Source organism: Diadema antillarum, unplaced genomic scaffold (assembly GCF_040938485.1).
Source record: "Diadema antillarum isolate AM-2024a unplaced genomic scaffold, OU_Dant_1.0 seq00000674_RagTag, whole genome shotgun sequence".
In the NCBI taxonomy this organism is placed as follows: Eukaryota; Metazoa; Echinodermata; class Echinoidea; order Diadematoida; family Diadematidae; genus Diadema; species Diadema antillarum.
The window spans coordinates 469408-491844 of NW_027271580.1; the positions used below are offsets into that span (position 1 = coordinate 469408).

Here is a 22437-nt window from a genome sequence, read left to right on the forward strand (position 1 = left end):
TGATGATGATGATTATATATATATATATATATATATATATATATATATATATATATACTGTATATATATCTTCTTCCCTGTCTACTGTTTTCTTTTTCCCATAGCGCTTAGAGACATTTCATGTAATAACGCGCTATATAAATTTTGTGAATTATTATTATTATTATTATTATTATTATTATTATTATTATTATTATTATTATTATTATTATTATTATTATTATTATTGTATCATTCCTTGTAGCCTCTTTCGTATGAGATTTCGATGTTACTCTTCTTCTATGTTTGTTTGTCTGACTTTAATCTATGTATTACCATTAGAATTCTTACCATTCTTTTTTTTTTGGGGGGGGGAGTTGCTTCTTTACTTTAGGAAGGACTTTATTTCTAAACTTTCAGTCAATAATAACCAAGGTTTTACAACATTTTACAACATAAGGTCCATTAACAGCAGGAGGAGATCAAATGTAAAAAGAAAAGAAATGACAATGACAGTGAGTGCAATATACTCATATATTGTGCAAATTTTTCTCGGTACATGCATAGAGATACAGGATGGGGTTCAGACCAGCAGTAAGCGTCCTAACAATTTAAAGATGGTTTTCAAACCTGGCTTAACGCCACACCCAGTTTCCTGGAAATACACTCTTGTTTGTTTGTGTCTTTTGTTGTTCGGTCATACCCAGATGAACATAGAAAACCGTTAGTAGAGACTCGCAGTGTTCCATAAAAATGTCCCAGGTCAGGAAACGGACATTATCCATCTCCATTTCAGTGTAATTTTTTTTTTATCTCGACTGCACGTGAGGTCAAAGTTTGATGGAAAATATATGGGTCCTTGCCATACCAATATTGTCGTATATCCATCCACCGGGCCGCGAGCAGCTGTTGTGATACCCTTTACATCTCATGGGAGGAAATCATTAGCCGTTATTAAGTTCTCCCAAAAGACAAAGGAAAACGTTTAGTTCAAAGAAAAAAAATTCTAGTGTCAAGTACCGACCACTTAAAGAATGCAAAACCCAAAGAGGTATTTGAGAAGATAATGCCAAATTTGTTGTTGCATTTGTATTCAAACACGATATGATGTACTAATGTATGAGGACGATAGAATACGTGCCTTTACACGTAGAGGGAATGATTTTGCACATTACAGAAAAATTTGGATACAGAGAGAGAAAATATAGAGAAAAAGAAAGGAATTAACTGTAAAAAGAGCAGATGATAACGAAAGAAAAATGAACGTAGAGGATGAAAGAGGCTTGAAAGAGAAAGGTGGAGTAAGGTCCAGTAGTTGTCCCACATCTTTGAGGGAATTCATGAAGAACTTCCCTTTAACCCCTTTACCTCATGTTAAGGGCACGCAAAGGGGTCCTCTTCAGGAATGCGATACCTCGCCCTGTGACGTCGGGATCGTTTGGCCGTGACGACATGGCCTGGATCTTGTGTACGTCACGAACGTGGCAGAATTCGTTGTCAGGATGAAAGACAACATAAAAAAAAAACAAGAGGAAGAAGAAAGAGATGAATCGGAGGAGAAAAAAAAGAGAAAGGGATTTGAATCAAAGTGACGTCAAGGAGCACATGACGGACAGACAGTAAGAGCAAGGAGCTTCAAACAGTTTGAAGCTCCTTGGTAAGAGGGAAAGGGTATAGTGAGAGATGGAGAAGAAGAGTAACGATATAAGGAGGATAACTGAGAACGGGAATGTGATTTTTCAAGCAGGATGAAGTCAATAGAAAGCAACGAAGCAAGGAAATGTAACATTGATGAATAACAAACAAAAGAAGAATCGAATGGAGGAGAAAATGTCGCAAAATGGGAGGAAAATTAAGGAGGAAAGGGGAAAGTGTGTCAGAGATGGCAATTTGTCGTCTTTATTAGGTGGGAGGGATATCTGACTTCGATTCCAACCTCCGAGAAGCCCCTTCACGAGGATAGTCAGCGACCACTATAAAACTGGAGAAATTCGAGGAACGCCATTTTATTGGAATTACATCAAAGAGGTAACAAACAGAGATGCAATCGCCGCCTTGCGCAGAAAAAAAAAACTTCTTCGCAGAACTTTGCTGGCCTCTGAATATGTGAGTGACATTTATGAGGGTCGCGTGGATCCATGAAGCCGTGTAAATCTTACGAATAATATATCATATCTCGAGCCATGTATGAGCATACCTATACATACGCTTGTAGCGTTGTTGACATCTCTCAAGATCTTTCCCTACCAAATCAGCCAGAGAGGCGAATTCAGCTCATGCACTCAGACATGTTGAGTAGGTCCATATGTGAGCCAACTTCAGGGAATGAAAACAAAAAGTTTCTCAGCAGTCATTACGCCTACATGCTGTTGACACATATAGGCCTACTGTAAGGAAATGAAGAATGTGAATACCTCGGTGTAAAATGATAACATTAGCTTTGTAATGGTCTTGTTGCGACTATTCCCGAACACGATAGAATCCCTAAAAAAGTATCGCTCCAAAAAGAATATTCACACCTTACTATGAGTGTGGATTTAGCCATTGTGAGTCATGACACATTTGCATTCATCCATGCATTCGTTATTATATCACTTGGCCTGTATATTCACCTATCAATTCATCCACATGTAGGCCTATACGTCTCCACTGGAATGCTTAAAAAATGCCCTTGTCCTTTTGATCACAGCGTGAGCTCGATGGTTATATGTAAAATCTGTGTCAAGGTTCCATGAGAATGAGGGGGGGGGGAGTGTACTGCAAAATATGCGGAGAAGGATTCAGATCCACTATCATACATGTCTTGTCCGTCACTATGAAGATCTAGATTGAACAGGTCTTGGACATTCACCTCCACCAGTCTGCTAAGTTTGCCATTGATAAGCTGAAGGGTGCAGTCTGGATTAAAGGAGATCAACATGCGCTCTTTGAGTGAGTAATCACGTAAACTTGAAACGTTTGAAGTGAGATGTTATACCCTTTTTACAATTTCACAATCTGTTTTAGGGGGCTGGCTGTCGTCCTTTTGAACATTATCATTATCGGGTTTTTTTCACAAAAAAAATAGAACTAACGTTAACTTTTCTAACCAACCCAGCTGTGACTATCGTCAACGTCCACGCCTCGTCAACCAACAGGCAGAGAGGGAGCGTTGGGCTTAATCTCCATGGCAACTTTCAACAGGACTTTTTTTAAACAGGAATGATGGAGCAATTCCAACGTGCTTCCACGTACACTATGCTCATTTCTAAATATTTTGCTTCAACCAGGGAGGTGGGAGAGAGACCTCCCTGCTTCAGCCCACCAGTTCGTCCACAGCTCTGTTCAAGATAGAGGCCCCCGAGATATGCAAGCTTCATCCATTACCGGGGATTGTCTAACGCTGTCCTTTTTACCAGAGGGAGGTGGAAGAAACCTCCCTGATTATAGTCTGATCTCTGGAATAATGCAGGAAGAAATTGTTATGCAGCGTAAGAAGGAAAGTCATCAACACCTTTTAAAGAATTCGGTATGTTTGGCCGTCAACCAAAAATTAGTACAGTAAATGAAGAATTGTCCTCGTATCACACACACACACACACACACACACACACACACACACACACACACACACACACACACGCACACACACACACACACACACATACACACACTCACACACACACACACACACACACACACACACACATCAATACGATACAAAAAGTAATATGAGCGACAATTTTTGAGATCATTAGCTGACGTTAAGGGAAAAGTGTAGACCAGGAAGGAGAGACGAAACCTTTTTCTGTAGACACTTTTCCATTCCGAATGCATAAATACGAGGGAAGTGGTCCTTTTGCAATACTAAATTTTGTACGCGACAGGTTGTAAATTTGAAGCTCACTGGTCTTTTGAACTGTGTTTTAGGGAATATTTGTCCAAAGGGATGGATCCTATCTGGCTATTATGAAGGTCAAAGAAGAGACAATGTGTTACATCAATTACTTCATTGAACTTGACCGAAAAAGCAGTCTATGCCAATGCGGATATGTTCCTCGGGGACGCTATCTGGCTTCACGGAATTACTCTCCTATGTCATAATTGCATTGGGAGGAAAACCATCAGAGTCAAAAGAAAAAAAAAATATCCTAAACAGACGGAAATTTCTGACTACTGTCATGACCGTATCATCGAAACTGCAGCTATGAGCTATGATTGGGAGAACTGAGGTAAGGTGTGGTAAAACTATACGACCTTGTCCTCTATGGCGCATTCGAGACATATCACAGCTGGAAACACTTAGACCATGAATAGACGGGCCAAAAGTGACATTAACGGGTCACCTGACATTTAGTTAGAAGGGTCACATGTTACTTAGTGGGACGTTGTACCGGCGCGTGGGTGGATTTCTGTCGAGGTGTTAATCACAGGCGGCAGGGTGCAAACATGATGTCGTCGATTTGTATACCGCACCTGAACTCAGACTTACACTTTGCGAATCTGAACCCCACGTTTCAGTACAAAGGACACCCACTTAGTGCCTTATCAACATCGCAGTCAAAACACATATAGGGATTTATTAAAGAATTCCTTTCCCTGTTCCAAGAGCTGGAGATCAGACAAAATGTGGCTGAAAGGGAAGGAGCAGATGTCAGACATAGTTGAGGCTCAGAAAGAGATTATTTATGGGTCAGGTAGCATCTGAGTCAAGTCAAAAAAATTTCTTTCCTCTCTCTGTTACTCACACACACACACACACACACACACACGCACACACACGCACACACACACACACACACACACTCACACCCACACCCACTCCCACACATACACACACACACACTCAAACACAAACACGCACACATACACTCTTACTTATCGTTATGTTATACTCTTTTTTTTTAAGAGGAAGAAATCACGTCCTATTCATATCCTTGAGGTCACATGAAGTGGAAGATTCACGGCGAAAACATGGAGAGACATTCACCCCCTTTGCAACTGGTTGCGGGGGGGGGGGGGGGTAGTACGTGGTAGTCGATTAGAAGTAACAGTTGTAGATGACCGGTGGATAGATTGGTATGGAGTGGATGTTACCCCAGCCGAAATAGAATATGATAAGTTATTTCAAGGTTTACCTCCTTCATGATATTTCTTCTCTTTCTCTCCCTCGTTTCCCAAGGCAAACAGAGACACTGATGGCCTTGTATTCAGTGAAAAACATGGTGAGTTTAAGAAAAAAAAAAGTATTTTTAGAGTGAGTGATTACCCTCTACCACTTTTTCTCAGACCATCAGGTCAACCAACGACAAACGAATTAAGCCAGTTATAACATCTCCGTGTTTTCTTTTTTTTTTGTAGGCCAACATTGTAGATCTTATCCGTAAGACATGTCACATTTCAAGTCAGTTTCTCATAGTGAGATGATCCGATCAGCTATTATGATTCAACAAAAAGGAAGAATTGATAAATGTGCAAGGAAACTAAAGAGGTTGGAATTTGGTCAAATTAATTCAAGTAGACCAGACAATGATAAATCAGAGGATCCCACCTCCCTGGGTCGATGGTATAGACATGAACAGTTACTAAGTATCCTACACCTAGTAAATTCGGTTTCTCTACGATCATAATCACATGACACGCCTAAGTCGATAACGTTTACTATATCATTGTAATTTAGTCAATATTTCCTCTAGATAATGATGTTTTGTTTGAAGTTTTGAATTAACGACCACGATTGCACTTTCCTCAATTTTGTTATCGATCGTACGCAGAACGCCTCATTTCGTCACTCAGAGATTACCATATAGTCCGGCCAAAGCGGTGTTCGCCGGATTGTGACTGGGGGACCTATGACCTCTCGACCCAGTTCGAAGAAGACCAGTTTGAATTCCACCGCGTTCGGAGACGATCACGGCGAGATGTCGGGAACGATGAGGACTACGATGAAGGGGTGCAGAAGGTGTTCCATTTTTCGATGAATGCATTCGGCACGAAGATTACCATTAATGTTACGAGAAGCACAGGCCTTACATCGCCAACGTTCAAAGGTGAGTACTAAAGATGTAACTTGAATTTGAATTTCTGTTATGACTTCTTGATCTACACCTGTTGCAAATATGTTTCTTCAATTTGAACATGTATCATGACTTACTGATCAGAGCACTATAGCAAGTAATATATGACTTCAATTTGTTTTTTATATGTTGCCGGAATCTGCCCCGTACGTACGGGTATAGACTCGTTGGACTATTCTCCCAATATGTTTGAGAAAGAATCCATTGCCAAAGAGTTCCTGCTGCGTCATGCTCGGGATATAATTATAGCAAGAACCATGGTTTCTCGGTGACAAGGGGTTTTAACATGTTTCGTCGTGTGCCTGAGTGAAATACTTCTACTTTGCAAAACACCGTGTACAAAGGTTTCAGCTAGACCTGACAGCTCGATGTATTTAAATGTATGACGCGATCTATTTGGTTTGTCCTCCTGCAGTACATCGCCACTTCTCCGATGGATCGGTGGTTACCGAAAGACCGCGGATGAACTGCTTCTACCGAGGGAACGTACTCGGGGCTAACAACTCAGCGGTGGCGGTCAGCAACTGCAAGGGAATGGTGAGATGATATTTTCCATCATTCAACCCGTCTAATAAGATGACAAGCAGCACATTAGATTTTCCGTCTCAATTTGTTTCCACACCATTGCACATTACCGAGCAGTGGCGAAGGTCCTTGAACTTCAATAGATCGCAGGCTACAGAAGTGTGTTCAAATACTAAAACATAAGTTCACACATTCGGATTGAGATCAGAAAGTTCAAAGAAACGTAAAATTGGCTCGACAACCGCTCGAATTTCTGGCTATGTTTCAATAGAAAGTCTGCAGGCAAAGTGATTCTGACATTCAGTGACACCTCAAACCCCCACCCACCTTTCACGACGCACCCTCTCATGTAAATTACCGGAGAGTGACAGCGCCCCCTCGACAATGATATTAGCATGTTCCGTCTGAGCGCAGGAGCAATTTCCCGCCACTTGTCAATTCAAGTCCCCCTGGATGCTAGCAGCGTGAAGACGAACTATCAACAAGCATCTTCCTGTTTACATGAAAAACAGAGACGTTTACTCCTAGTATGTTGCTAAGGCATTATAGTAGCTGCCAAATGCAACGAAAAGACTGTTGTAAGAAGATACCGGGAAATTAAAAAAGACCAGCCAGAGCCAAAGAACTGTACAGAGATACTCTTTTTTTGTGTGTGCATAAAATGTAATTATCAATCTTGCGTGGATAAGCCGCAGCGAATGTGATAACAAGGATCACATTGGCAAATGAAATCTCAGCAACACGATAAGTTGAATGACATCAATCTACGCCCGATGATACTGTAATCATGAGTAAACATGGTTGTTCTGGTCATATTTCAACCATTTATTTTGATTGTCAATGTCAGATAAAAAAGGTCTTGTTAGATTTTAATTACGTTTTGATAGTTATTGGAATTTCAACACAGTTTTTAAATGTAAAATTTAAGCAGGCCCTATTGGAATTGTCAGGAAAATGCACATTGATAAAATGTCTCTCCTTTCTTTCTGGTAAGATCAGATTCTGCTGATTAGGGAGGCACGTCAAGGTAAACTGGTATAAATATGAATCCTTCATTTTCTCGAACTGGTCATCAGAAGCAAACTATGGTTAATAACATTGGGACCTGATCAGTTGGAGAAGGGGTAATTATACTATACAATGTATATAGTTGCGTTATCCCTAAACCGTAAATCTGATACACATTTGATTCTTTCACGCAATTAACCATTACGCGAGAACGAACATGACGAACATTGACCGATGTCTGCATTCATTTTCGACAGAGTGGCTGGATCAAGACCGACGATGACGAATACTTCATTGAGCCTCTCGAAGTCGACGAGGTGCGGTCAGAGACATACAACTTCAGCGAGGGCTTCGTCCACATCATGTACCGTCGCCGAGATGTGATAGCGCAGGCGAGAAACGACTTCGAAGGCGACACACCACCACCTCTAGGTCTCGTGGACTTCAGTCAGGACATCATGCCACTGCCTGGTCGTCGTCCTCGAGTCGGTCGAGAAGCCAACTACTTCAAACAGCGGGCGAAGAGGCAGTCGACTCGTAGGCGTCATCACTTTGTGGAAACCATGGCAACAGTGGATGACAGCCTGCGCAGTTTCCACGGCGATGAAAACGTTGTCAAATACGTGATCACCATTTTTAATATCGTAAGAACATTGTTTACTATAATATCTCCCCGAATTGATTTTTGGGTCAATATTTTGTATTTATGCATAGATATCCATCACTCTAAGTAATTCACTCACTCCTTGTGCTTAGAGATGTACTGAGGTGATGAAAATAAAGGTATTAACTATCTCAATTTATTATAAGGTGTTATGTAAAGGTAGCTTGAGTCATTCTACCTATAGGATAAATCGCAAAATGAGAAATTAAGTTATCTTAAAATGAGGATATAATTTTAACACCCATCTGAAGTTTGGCAAAAATTAAGTGAAGAATGAAGTTAGTAGCATTACTTCATTACAGAAAGATACGAAACTATAAGCATCTCTTGTGTCCATGATTGTTATCTGCCCGAAATCATAAGCTTTGATATCATGTGTCAGTGAAAGTAAGGTGAAATAGATTAAATTTCATTTAAACATACCTCAGTGCAATCACTCAAAAGAAGAGAAGAGAAAGAGAAGATAATTCTCGATTGAAGTTAAATACAATGAACTTGTTTTAAACGAGATAAGTAAAGTCTTAAGATACATAATATTACGGCTTGATGGAGAAGAACTACAGTTAGTAGTGGCAGCACTAGAAGTAGTAACATTGTAGTCTTTATTTTGTTTTTGCAAGATGTATATAGCTTCATCCGCGTCATCGTTTTCTGAGGGAAATATTGTACTCATTGCATAGAATACCAGATTTCATTATGTGACCGACATATTTTTTTTCTACTTAAACCAGGTAAATATGGTTTACACCCACCCAAGCTTGGAAGCTCATATCGAGTTTGTGCTGACGAGGATGAACATATTGGATGGAGACCAAGTAAGTCCTGTGCAATAGTCCCTATATACCACAGTGTCACGCATGTTTTGGTTTGGTATATCTCTATACCACCAGTGTGGGGAGGCTTTGCTAATTCATGTGACGGCGCCATCATTTCACACTGGCTTGATAATTCTTGATTACTCCGAACAATGCCTCAAATTCTTCATTTCAATCATGATTTGGAGATGATAACGACGGTCACGCTTAGGGCAGAGAGATGGTTTGTCGGGTCATCTGAAGCAGAATTTTATAGATTATTACCGCTAGATATTAGGTGGCCAAACGAGCTGAGTCCGCTAAATTATTTTGCATAAATAATAAATCAGAACATGTACTGTATTTTGTTTTAGAGGAAGGCATATACTATTCAACGACACTGCATTATGTGATGACGTCTTTATGTACCGCAACAGCGAGCGCCGTTCACCCAGTTTGATACTGCATTGTGGTCGGCCCAATGTCGGCCCGAGAATACCATAGAAGGTCCCAAATTGGGATCGGTCTGTGGCCTGTATTAACCTTCTCCTTGAAGACATAAAAGGTTGCGTTTAGTAAAGTTTGGTGTGCACATGACAATGGGCCCAAGATCGACTCCACGGGAAAATGAAATTACTGAGGTAATAAAGGCCAAGAGTCCACAAATGGACAAACGAATAAACAGCCGTAACTGAGAGAAAAACTCACCTTTAAGATGAGATATTTACATTGATTTTGTTCCTACACGTTTTCCTTCTTGTTTCTGTTGTGTATCCTTGAATACAATCATCACGAAAGAAAATATACACGCAAAGGGTTTCTCTTTTGAACCCATCATTAATGAAGAAGAGCTGCATTATTTTTTTTTTCATAGTCTGCAAACCTTGTGCTGGCAAACCAGTCCGTAGACAGCCTCGCCAATACGTGCCGTTTCGCTCGTGTGGAACGCGGGAGACAAATCAAAGATGATGGCAGCGAGGATTACTTCGACCATTCCGTCTTCTTCACTCGGATCAGCTTTGGACCGGCAGGTAACGTGAAGTTAATTTTCATTAAAAAAAGTTGGCGTCATTGCACATGATTGTAGACCATACTAAGGGTCAGATTGAGGACAATCTATTGAGTGCATTCCCCAGGTTGTCATGACAACACTTTCTTGCCTGAATGGCGGTATTGGTAATTAGCCTTCTGCAGTCAAGAAGGAAAGGCTTATTGGCGTATATTTACTGGGTAGGTGCATCTCTTCACATGCATCACTAACTATTTGTATCTCGTGCAAAGAAACAAATTGCGCATGATCGTTTATGAGGTTTATGTAAAACGCGAAAAGCGATAGCTAACGATGGCTATGATTATGAGTACTGACATCAGGATAGGCATACACAGGAAGTCGATCTTAGGCAGCTGTCGTGGGGTGATCGAGTATCACTTTTCGGAATGTTTCTAAAGGTTACAATGAATCTTTTGATTTTGTTTAGTGTTGATTCTTCTTCTAATGTTGAAATTTGATGCTACCAACACTGGGCACATTTTTTAGCACCTTTGCGTTTGAATGGCAATAAGGTTTAACATGACACGTTACAGAAACCGGCATTCCGTCAAAAATTTGCATAGGGGGCCAGTGAAGACTGCATGACTTCGAAAGGTTCTAGTGAGTGCCGATGAACGCTTCCAAGACTTTCGCCAAAGCAAGGAGTTCCAACTAGCTGTAATTATTTCAACAGTTGTCAGTTTTCTAATAACGTGCAAAAGAATTCTACGGTGCATTAACTGTGCCTTCGATAATCGGGGTTCGGTGCCGCCGTTTTGCTGAGCAATCTGAAGATTGATTTTGAACGTTAACATAAATGTTGGCTATTTTTGCTTGTTTGTTTATTAAATGAAATGGAATCTCACCTATGAATGCAGTCACCCCACCCCCATCCCACCCCGACCCCTCAAGAAGGAAAAGAAAAAAAAGGAACATGCTCGAGCTTTGCCTTCAAAGTGAATAGCGTCGAGTTGGAGGAAGAACTGATCAGTGGCCGACACGATATGGGTCTGTTCAAAATATTGCTGGATCTGTGTCCGAGTGACGTCAGGCATTAGCATTCTTATGATTTGCCATTGAATTATGGTAACAACAATTGTATATATTTATAAATGAAAAGGCGAAGTTATGTCCGTCATTGCTAAACGGCCATACTTCGAAATACATCGTATTTTCTTCTCGGAACATTTTCCTGGATCATCACTCTGTCATCTACCCCAACTCATCGCGGCTCCGTGCAGGCTACGCCCCAGTCGGTACCATGTGTGACGTCACCTACAGTTGCTCACTGGTGAAGGAGGATGGGCTACAGATGTCTTTCGTTCTAGCCCACGAGGCGGGCCACGTGTAAGTTGTCCGAGGTCCGGATATATATATATATATATATGTGTGTTGCGAATTCACGTATTGGCTCCAATATAACGAAGAATCAAGAAATAAACCAGTAATGCATTTCTATTTCGCCAATATATAAGAAAGAATGAGTTTATTGAGCAACTCAAATTTTCGGTGGCCTCCACCTTCTTCAGGAGTTTCCCCGTCGAGACTCCTGAAGAAGGTGGAGGCCACCGAAAATTTGAGTTGCTCAATAAACTCATTCTTTCTTATATATTGGCGAAATAATGCATTACTGGTTTATTTCTTGATTCTTCGTTTTTATATATATATATATATATATATATATATATATATATATATATACAATGTATATATATATGTATATATATATATATATTTTTTTTTTTTTGGGGGGGGGGGGGTTATCGTCATATGCTGCATTCAACAGAGATTCCTTAAAGGAGCACTCCACGCTTAATGTACAAAAAGTTAACCTTGATGGGTTGAGTGATATCAAACACATACAACGTACAGTAAAAGTTCTATTGAAATAAGATTATTTTAAGAATAAAATGAGGATGATATGACATCTCAAAGTTTTTCAAAAACATTGATATTCAAACGTTTTGTTTGATATGGGAAGAAAACAATGTCCTCTAAAATGTTCATACACCCTATATGCCTTGACAAACGAATTCTTTTTTTTTTTCAAATCAATATTTTCCTCCAAGCTTTCAACCAGAAAAAAAAAAGGGCTTCGCAAATGACGATTTGATTGCGACGTTATGCAGGAAATGTTGAAACAAAGCATAATTCTAATTTTCTAAAACTTCACCAAGCGACAAATTCGGCAGACGAAATGATGAGGTTAATGGTTGTATATAATGATGCTAAACAGATAATCATTGTGTGACGTCATGATCCAGGTTAGGTATGGAGCACGACGGTGATGGTAACACGTGTTTTGATGACGCCCACGGAATGTCCATCATGGCCACAGTGGTACAGTCCACGCCCAGGGATCACTACTGGTCGGAGTGTAGCCGAAACGAACTCCACGCGACACTAGGGTGAGCTTTTCCCCTTTCTTCGTCATTTCAGAAAAATATAAAACTTCATCGTCAAGCCTTGACTTTATAGCTTAAAAATTGGATCAGTATTCAGTGGTAAAACAATACAACAAAAAATTTGAGAAAGAAACAGCAAAATACAATAATGGATTAACAGGGGTGAAGGTCAAACATCAATATAAAACGTCACTGCACTTCTGCTTAAAATATAATTTCAAGCCAAACCTTCAACTAAGAAAATGCAGTGTTCATATGATTCAGTGAGAAGGATGTGATTAGATAGATGAGTATTTTAGATAAAAAAGCGAGGGTAAAAGATTAACAGTGATCAAGGTCCATGGTTGCTGTGAAAGTCATTTCTAGCTTGGATTTCCAACATGAAAGTCTACTGGGAAAAATTTATATCAACATATATTGTGTTTAAAATTACAGGATCTCACCGGCAACTCGTTGAGCGATATCAATTATTATAGGATCTTTGTCGTTATGTCATACAACTGCAAACAAATCAGAATTAAAGTATGTTGTACACTGGGAGCGAAGAAAGAACGTACAATGACGTACGTGCTCTAATGCTTCATAAAATCATATTTCTTTGCCGCATAAGTGTAGCTGGTGCTAAAATTGGAAACAACATCAGTTACATCAGCTCGTACCAGTCAATAGACAGTCATTTTTTCACTCTACAGTAAAAGAAAACAACAATATCATTGCTTGCAGATGGCACATAATCTATGATTTTACAGGCATTAATGTTATCTGATACAATGCATACCTTTCTTAGATTTGCAAGAAAAGAAGCTTTTCATAGATTGCCCACCTTGCCCACCTGTGACACAATCCATATATTGATTCATTCACTTATCTATGTAGTTATTTGTGTATCATTAATTTACTTAATCGTTTATTCTTTCATTGCTCATAAACTTATCCATTCATTTAACCATCTATATTGACTGTGATATCAGAGACATGACCTGCCTTTGGGACGAGCCCACTGGCGGGACGCGAGCGACTAGTATCGAGCGACCGGGACAAATTTACACTATGGACGAGCAGTGTCGGTTCCAGTTTGGAGAGGGTTACCGGAAATGCCATGTAAGTCCTCTGTTTCTGTTGCCGATATCTTTATGTACAGTCCTCCTACCCTTGCGTCCATTTACATACTTATGTGCAAGTAAGTAAGTAAGTAAGTAAATAAATAAATAAATGAATAAATTGATAAATAAATAAATAAATAAATACATGTTTGTGTATTAATTTGTATAAACAGTTAGATCAACATTTATTTATTTATGCATGCATGCATGCATGCATGCATAATTATGTCTGGCTTGCAATTTTGCGCGCTTGTTATAATTAGATGAATTGATTCTACAATTTAAGTATCCAGTCGAAGATGGACGAGTGGCACAGGCCTATTAAAATGTTTTTACTCCAATCTCCATGAAACCTTCCTCTTGTTTGGAATTCTTCCTCTCCACAGCCATGATATTGATTAAAATTCCATGCTTATCAACCTTTTTTTTTTTTTTTTTTAACCTGAAGCCCACTTTGGCTCTAGTAAACATTTTCGAGGCCCAGTTCTTATCGAATATAGATATTTCTGTCATTTTTGGCTGATCACGGCGCCAATCTCAGAGAGCTTCGCTGCCCACCGGTTGAGAAGCTCGGAATTAAAATCAATCGGTCACTTTTGTACCTTCGTCCCACCTTACAGCACACCGACGTGGATTACTGCGTCGAACTCTACTGCACTGGGCCGGACCTTGACGGCGGGTGTCTCAAGAAAGGGCCGCCGATGGATGGCTCCTCTTGCGGGCCACAAAGGGTTAGTATCGGTGCAGGGGCGGATCCAGGAATTCCTTAAAGGAGGGGGGGGGGGGGGGAGGAGGGGGGCCCAAAGCAGTTTATATTTCTGGTGCCACTTCCGAGTTTAGTCAGCTGACACACACACACACACACACACACACACACACACACACAAACCCACACACACACACACACACACAAACCTCGAAAACGCTGAATCCGCCACTGCGGTGGATACTTCCGGTATATTATGAAACAGATTCTGTATAGGATGTTTCACAAAGTCGATCTTAAATATTTGTTAATTAAAATCAAGGTATAGCTGTGTGTGTCTTCTATGGTATTCTTACTTTTAAATAAAGATGGGACTTTTGAGACCTTTTTGGATGCAGCCATTAATAAACAAAATAAGATAAGTGACAATGAAAATTTTCAGTTACTTTCTGTCAATTTTTCGACCATTAAGTTGTAAAACATGGTATGATTTCTGTGTGAATAACTTCACAATAATGATCAGTCAGGTATATCAGAGTTTGCGAGTGGGGCATAAATGCATTTGGCCAAAAAATATGGAAAATTCAAGATTTTATGTACAAACTATATGGAAAATTGCGTGGAAATAACATCATTAACTCACTCATTACTATTCACATAGTCTGTTCGAAAAAAATGTTTTGTCAAAATCAACCGAATTTCACAATTTCATTACTCCCTTAATTCTTATTCGATTTGATCAAATTTCATTACTCCCTTAATTCTTATTCGATTTGATCAAATTTTTGCTGTTGTGATTATTAGATTTTACCGTTTGTTATCGGACCAACTTTTAACAGACAGGAATTCCCCTTTAACTTTAACATCGACTGAAATTCTCCGTGGATCACCCTAAGGTTCTCGTTTCTGACAGTGATTTCGTATCTGACAGATTAAGAAAGTCAAGGCTAAAAGTGACTGACAATCCAGATTCTGCTAGTTCTCTTCGCTCTTTACTGATTTGATGTATAACTCTCCATACAGACACTTTTTCCCGATAAATGTTTATGATATGCCGGATGTCCTCTTTTGTGGAAGAGTCAAAGATGAAAGAAAGAACGAACTCTGTGTGTATAGACAAATCAAGGTATGAAAAAACAGCAACATTTTAGATACCACCACACAATTTGGTACGACAAGACTAATTAAAATCTTGCTTACATGCTCTTTCAGGAATGCGTGAGGGAACGCTGCGTTCGTGTAACGATCGTGCACGGTGGATGGAGCGAGTGGACCCCGTGGGGTGAGTGCTCCTTCAGTTGTGGCCTTGGAGTACAGCTCAGGACCAGGCGATGCAATAATCCGAAGTGAGTCATTTTAAGCGTAGTGACATTTTACTTTCAGTGCTTTAGGGAGAAGTGTGTATGTCAGGGGGTCTGCATGATATTTTTCAATGAGTTTTGTGGATGGTCAAATAAGTGCTTAAAACTCTTGGCGATTTGTAATTGTAATATCGCATGCCCTTTACTATCATTTCTCTCTTTTTCTACTCATTTTGCCTTTTCCCCTTATTTTCATTATGTATGCATATGTACATATATATATATATATATATATGTATATATACATGTACATGTATATATGATTATGTATATGTGTGTGTGTTTGTGTGTGTGTGTGTTAAACCCTTATTTTGCTGCAATGCTGCCTGAGAGTCACGACCTTTCCGAGTTTCTCTTTCATGTTTGCATATAGAAATTCAAACCTCTACATGTATTTGATAAACCTTTCATGAAGGCAAGTAAACACACACACACACACACACACACACACTAACACAAATACGAGTGCAAGGAAGCAAACGAATGAATGGCCAGGGATTTCAATGGCATTCAAGCTGTTGTTTAATAATACAGAGCAGTGACGGCATGCATGTATTATCAATAAACACAATATTTTCCTTGTACCTCATACAAACAAGTGGTGACATTCCCGTTTGGACTTCATTTGAATCCATGGAAGAACAGCAGGCAGTCATATTTTATCATGTTACATGCTAGAGAAAAGCCAGAGCAGATATGGGATACCATCTGGGCATACTCGCTTGATTGGTTTGTGTTCACATAATAGTAATCCAAACCAACAACTAGGAAGGAAAAAAGAGTTGATGGAGGAGATTAAAGAACTGTGTATGTAGAGTGAATAACAAAACTTCATGTGGTACATGACTATAACATTATTATCTCAATGTTATTATGTTATTAATGTTATTGAATTATCAGATCACATGCCATGCAACAATCATTACAATACAAATACACAGTCAATGACAGTTTATCTCGTAATCATGTAAGCATCGATTTTCCAACTAATGTGAAAACGAAGCAGAACAGTTCTCCTTACTCTCGTATGGCGTTATATCATGTTTAGCAATTCACACGGGACTGTATAGCGGCTCATATTGATATAACATTTTGACAGATGAATAGTTGAATTCATATACATTTGCTCATGACCACTTACAAATGAGTATGTAGGTAACATTATCCTGGCAGTTATACCACTTCGACAATCACAAATAAAACCACGTATTCCTGACTGTATGGTGTATAGACACCAGTTCTTGCGGGAAACACTTCAGGTAACAAAACATCTTTGTTCTGATTATATAATACAGTGTAATTCTCAGCCTAAATCTTACCTCATACCAGAGTATGAAGATAAAACAAGATTTTGTTCAATTGAATATCAAAATCTAGGCAACAACTTCAGTAGTATGGCTCAATACTTCATTATTTTGCATTTAAGCCTACAGAATACAAAAAGATTAATAAGGAATGTCATTCGAAAAGAAATATGTGAAAAAGAAAGAAAAAGAGATGGAAAATAGATTATTTTGTTTCCATCATCTCCATGTGAACACATTACCAAAATACATGTCGATCCTTTTCTGATATTGCTTTCTCTTACCTAATGAGCGGTCTAGATTAATTATACTTACTGCAGAAAGAAAATGTCACCTATAGGTTGAAGAACCTGAATACTTCCTTTCAACAACAGAAATCATACACGCGCTAACTTCTCGGGTACTTTGAAATGATTTAAACTCTGCTTGGTCTTATACAGAGTATCTTAACATAAAAGGCAAAGTCGAAAGTGAAATCACGACTCAGAAACCTACTACATACGTGATTGTGAGCTTTGAATCAGTCACATATCAACTGCCTGTTAAACAGAACAGGAACCTAATAATCTCATGAGTACATCATTACGATGATTAACACAATGAAAGGGGACAGTGCAATGAACGAAAGATAACTGCAACATGAACATTACTGAAATATTTCAACAACTGGGAGTTTTTGTTATGACTGGAATAAAAATAATGTATCATGATACGAACAGTAAATTGCGGGGACAAGAAGTTTAATGAAAATCTACTGAAACTGGTAGGTAGACTTAGCCTTAGACTTAGGTTATGATTTCCCTCGATCTGGCTTGCAATATAAAACCACTATATAACAATTGCCATATTCAATCACTTTATAAAATACTTTTGTGGAACGTATCAATATGTGAATAAAGCATACCATAATTATGTCTACAGCAAACGTGACCATGTTCGTTGACAAAATTTTGTACATGATTTAAATACAAGTAACTTCAACTAGCCTCAAGGATCCGACACCCTTTAATTTATCCCAAGTCGGAGGTCTTTTCAAGTCCTCTTCTTTTTATAGTCTATTGATTCTAATCCCTCATCAATCGAATTTTCGCTAAGTCGAAGCTATTTCTTTAGTCCAAATAGATTCGACTAGGTTGACTATTAGGGTGTACGTCACATCGGTCTCGTGAGCCTCTATTGCATCGTGTCGCTCACGTTAGCCTCTTTTGCGTAGTATCGGTCTCAGGCTGTGTTTGCCACGTGTTTGCGTAGTGTCGGTCTCGTGAGCCTTCTTTGCGTAGTATCGAACTCATGGGTTCTATTTACGTAGTGTCGAACTCATGGGCTGTGTGTGACTCCTGGGTTGTAATAACTCGTGTATGGGCTGTATGACTCATAGACCTATTTTCAATGTCGGTCTCTTGGGATGACCCCAACTATTATACACTGTACATGTAATAACTGGTTGTATTACAGTCACTTAATCTGAAGAACAAACTGTCATCGGCGTGATTTCATAAGACACAGTCGAACAATGCTCGTAATCGACAATAAAATCAACTTTAAGTTGTAAATGTACATGTTGTCTGGCGTTGCCACAATTTAGATTCAGCTAAACGTAACGGGAACCTTAACCTCTCTTGATTTATAAGTGAATAACCCAGTTCGGGGCTCCAGTTTGAGCATGAGCAGAAAAAAAGGTAATTTGTACCGAGAGACAGGTTGGTTTTTAATTTCACTGAGATAAGTATCTGTAACGCTATGATTATTCATGGATCCTTATAAATGGTGCCTGCCAGTACATCCCCCTGACAGCAACCCTGGTAGTCCATGGGCCAAGACCCGAAACATAGGTTATTGGTGCCACCTGAGGTGGCAAAACCTTTTTGGTGTCATTTTGTTTGTCGGGCATAGATATGCTTGCTTATCAAGCTATGATAGAATTTCCAAATGAGTAGCTTAGTCATAATAAATGAATTTTTAACTAATTTTGTCTCGTTTTCATATCCCTATACATTCGTACTTCTGAATCGAAACTAACCGCTATATACAAAGAAGAGCACTGTCTTCTGTATGTCCACAGGTGTTCTGTTGTAAACGCGGTGCGCTTAGTCTTTATTCAAGGCAGCGAAGGGAATATCCAAAGGGTTATGATGTCCACAGCTGTCACGCGGTGCGCTTAGACTTTATTCAAGACGGCGAAGGGAATATCCAAAGCTTATGATACAGTGTATATTTCTTTATCTAAAAACAACAACAAAAAAGGCAATTCCGCGTGAATATTGCCGTATTTTTCAATTATTCATCATTTTCCGGTGAAAACGCTACGGTGAAAACGCTAATACCACGCCAATGTCGCTTTATTTCCATCCAACAATGAAAGATAATGCAAAAACAATGTTCCGTTACACTACAATACATTATAATACATAATATTGTAAATGAACAGAGTGATTTTAGTTTAAAACTGATGTATTTGTTGAGAGGGTAGAATAAAAACAGTATAGATAATCCCTTTTATTAGGAACTTTAGATATGATAACGGTACATTGTTTTGTTTCTTTCTTTTTAGCAGTGTTTACCAGAATATTGTTGTTAATCAGGCAACAACAACAACAACAACAAAACAGACACGGAAACAATTGTCATATAATTAGTCCATAGGCCAAGACCCGAAAAATGGGTTATTGGTACCACCTGAGGTGGCAAGTTCTAGTTGTGCATTTTGAAATGGCATTTATCTAGGGATTATATTTTGCTATAAAGCATTTCCAGAGTAGTAGCTTAGTCACAGATTTCAGCCATTAACCCGACTAAGACCAAATATTTTTGACGCTCTTTGACCAAAGACAGGAAGAGTGTGACCTTTGATAATTTCAAGGTTTTTTAAACCAATTCCTCTGAAATTTGGCACATATATTCAGCATATGATGCTCTAAAAAAAAATGACACCATCAAAATTTCACCGGTTATATCAAAACAGAAGCACAGTGAAATGTAACAACTCACCTTGATCTCCGGGACGACTTCCATTCGTACTTCCAGCTGGTGATGGAGTTGCGTGGCATCAGATCTCTCTTTCTTTCTCTCGCCCCCTTCTTTTGTCTCTTTGACCTTCATTGTCCTGTCAATGTGTTCTTAATTTCTGCTACAATACTGTGTCTTTACATTATGTGACAATTGTTTCCGTGTCTGTGTGTGTGTTGTTGTTTTTTGCCTGATTAACAACGATATTCTGGTAAACACTGCTAAAAAGAAAAACAAACAAAACAATGTATATCATTGTCATATCTAAACTTCCTAATAAAAGGGATTATCTTTACTGTTTTTATACTACCCTCTCAACAAATACATCAGTTCAAAGCAAAAATCACTCTGTTCATTTACAATATTATTTATTATAATGTATTGAAGTGTACCGGTACATTGTTTATGCATTATATTTCATTGTTGGATAGAAATGAAGCGACACTGGCGTGGCATTAGAGTTTTCACCGGAGCGTTTTCACCGGAAAATGATGAATAATTGAAAAATAAGGCAAAATCCACGAGGAATTGCTTTTTTTTTTTAAATAAAGGGATATACACTGTATCATAAGCTTTGGATATTCCCTTCGCCGTCTTGAATAAAGACTAAGCGCTGTGGACATCATAACCTTTGGATATTAGCTTCGCTGCCTTGAATAAAGACTAAGGGCACCGCGTTTAAAACAGAACACATGTGGACATACAGAAGACAGTGCTCTTCTTTGTATAGCGGTTAGTCTCGATTCAGAAGTATAGGGATATAGCAACGAGACCAAATTGGTTAAAAATTCATTTATCATGACTAAGCTACTCATTTGGAAATGCTATCATTGCTTGATAAGCATATCTATGCCCGACAAACAAAATGACACCAAAAAGGATTTGCCACCTCAGGTGGTACCAATATCTGGCCTTGCCCATGGACTATGGTATTTGGCAATGTTAACAGAAAAAGTTTGTTAATGTATTCAAAACAGCACAATGAAATGGATGCTTCCCAAAGTGTTGATTAGGCGCGTTCAGACTGGCAAAAGATCGAGAAGTTTAAGATCGCGAAGTTTGGGCCATTGGTACGCGCGCAAGAAAGAATGCGCCTTCCGATGGTTAGTGATTGTGACGTAACAAAGCACATCTGTACATGACAATGGCCTCGCGCTTCGGAGACACCGCCTGCAAACAGATCGAGAAGTTTCGCGGGAAGTTTCGCGGGAAGTTTGCGGTCACACTGGCAAAACTTCGAGATCTTATAGATCGCGATCTTAAACTTCGCGATCTTTTGTCAATCTGACCGCGCCTATTGACGAACCATTCTGGTCACTCCATCTACACAGGTTCATTCTTTGCTAATACGAGTTCCATAAATTGCTTTGTTGGGCAAGCTGCTGCATTATGTCGCTTTGAATTGAGTGAAGTGCCTAACCAACTGAAAAAAATGAAAGGTCATTTGTACCCATGTGCACATGAGCTATATCCGAACTGGCTTATTGATCGATCAACTGAAAATGTGAAACGCGCGAAGAAAAAAGTGTATCTATGATATAAATCAAAGGTTATCGTTGTGACATGCAAGTATGTAGTGGAAACGTCTTGTAGAATATGTTCAGATTCAGATTCAGATCATTTATTGTCATGCACTACGGCATAAAAGTCTTTACAACAGTCTCCATTAAAAATTTCACATGTAAAGGAAAATAAATACTAGGTGATTCAAAAAACATTTCCCACTTTTGATCATTAATAGTTCAATAACTATTCATCCAATAAAACTGTCATTGATATGAGTAATAGCTGGATAGTATACAATTTGGTTGGAGGTGATTTGGACGTGAAAGCATAAAGCAGTTTCATTAAATCTAAGATTGATTTTGAAGTAAGGTTTCAGATTTTGGTCAAATTTTAACCCTCTGTACAAAAATTGAACTTCGCACAGGAACCAATGATGTGTATGTGAGTGTGTGCTGACAATGGCCCTGAACAGTGGACATGCCTGAACCACCTGTTGAATAGGCGTCAGTCTCCCGCTCCCAGGCACATGAATGCTTAATCAATAATTCATGTGGATTGCCCTGGGCACTGCTAGTCTAAATTCATGCACGGTAAAGTGCTTGCAAACACCACATTTCATTCCAGCTGGCACTCATTTTCAAATTTTGCTTCACATATCACTAAATAAGCATAAATGATCTTCAGTTCCTTATTTTAATACAACTGTCTACTAATTAGATAGTCTGACAAATTTTTCGCTTTTTCGATAAAATGAGATCATTTTTGGTAAAGAGTTCAGCAGCATTTATCATTGGGGCGATTTGTTTCACAGTAGATTTATTTAAGGCTCATACACAAGTGTATATATACTCTAATTGATTTTGTTTGCTTCCTGTCTCCACGTTTACGATAGAACAGAAGGTATTCATTGTAATTTCGCGACTTAAGACAGGCGTTTGACTTTACACAGATACTGCCAGAGGCTGAATAAAAGACTAGTTGTGATAGTGG

At 39.0% G+C, this 22437-nt stretch overlaps 1 protein-coding gene across 1 annotated transcript in view; it reads left to right on the plus strand.

The window, feature by feature from the left end:
- Window positions 1-22437, plus strand: part of LOC139736912 (A disintegrin and metalloproteinase with thrombospondin motifs 3-like) — a 47696-nt gene that overhangs the window by 13605 nt on the left and 11654 nt on the right. The window contains exons 2-12 of the mRNA XM_071647587.1: window positions 5141-5183; window positions 5733-6008; window positions 6451-6572; window positions 7826-8212; window positions 8964-9047; window positions 9901-10057; window positions 11298-11403; window positions 12321-12464; window positions 13433-13562; window positions 14185-14295; window positions 15483-15616. Coding sequence (XP_071503688.1) covers window positions 5141-5183; window positions 5733-6008; window positions 6451-6572; window positions 7826-8212; window positions 8964-9047; window positions 9901-10057; window positions 11298-11403; window positions 12321-12464; window positions 13433-13562; window positions 14185-14295; window positions 15483-15616 — 1694 coding nt within the window. The remainder of the gene's footprint in view (window positions 1-5140; window positions 5184-5732; window positions 6009-6450; window positions 6573-7825; window positions 8213-8963; window positions 9048-9900; window positions 10058-11297; window positions 11404-12320; window positions 12465-13432; window positions 13563-14184; window positions 14296-15482; window positions 15617-22437) is intronic.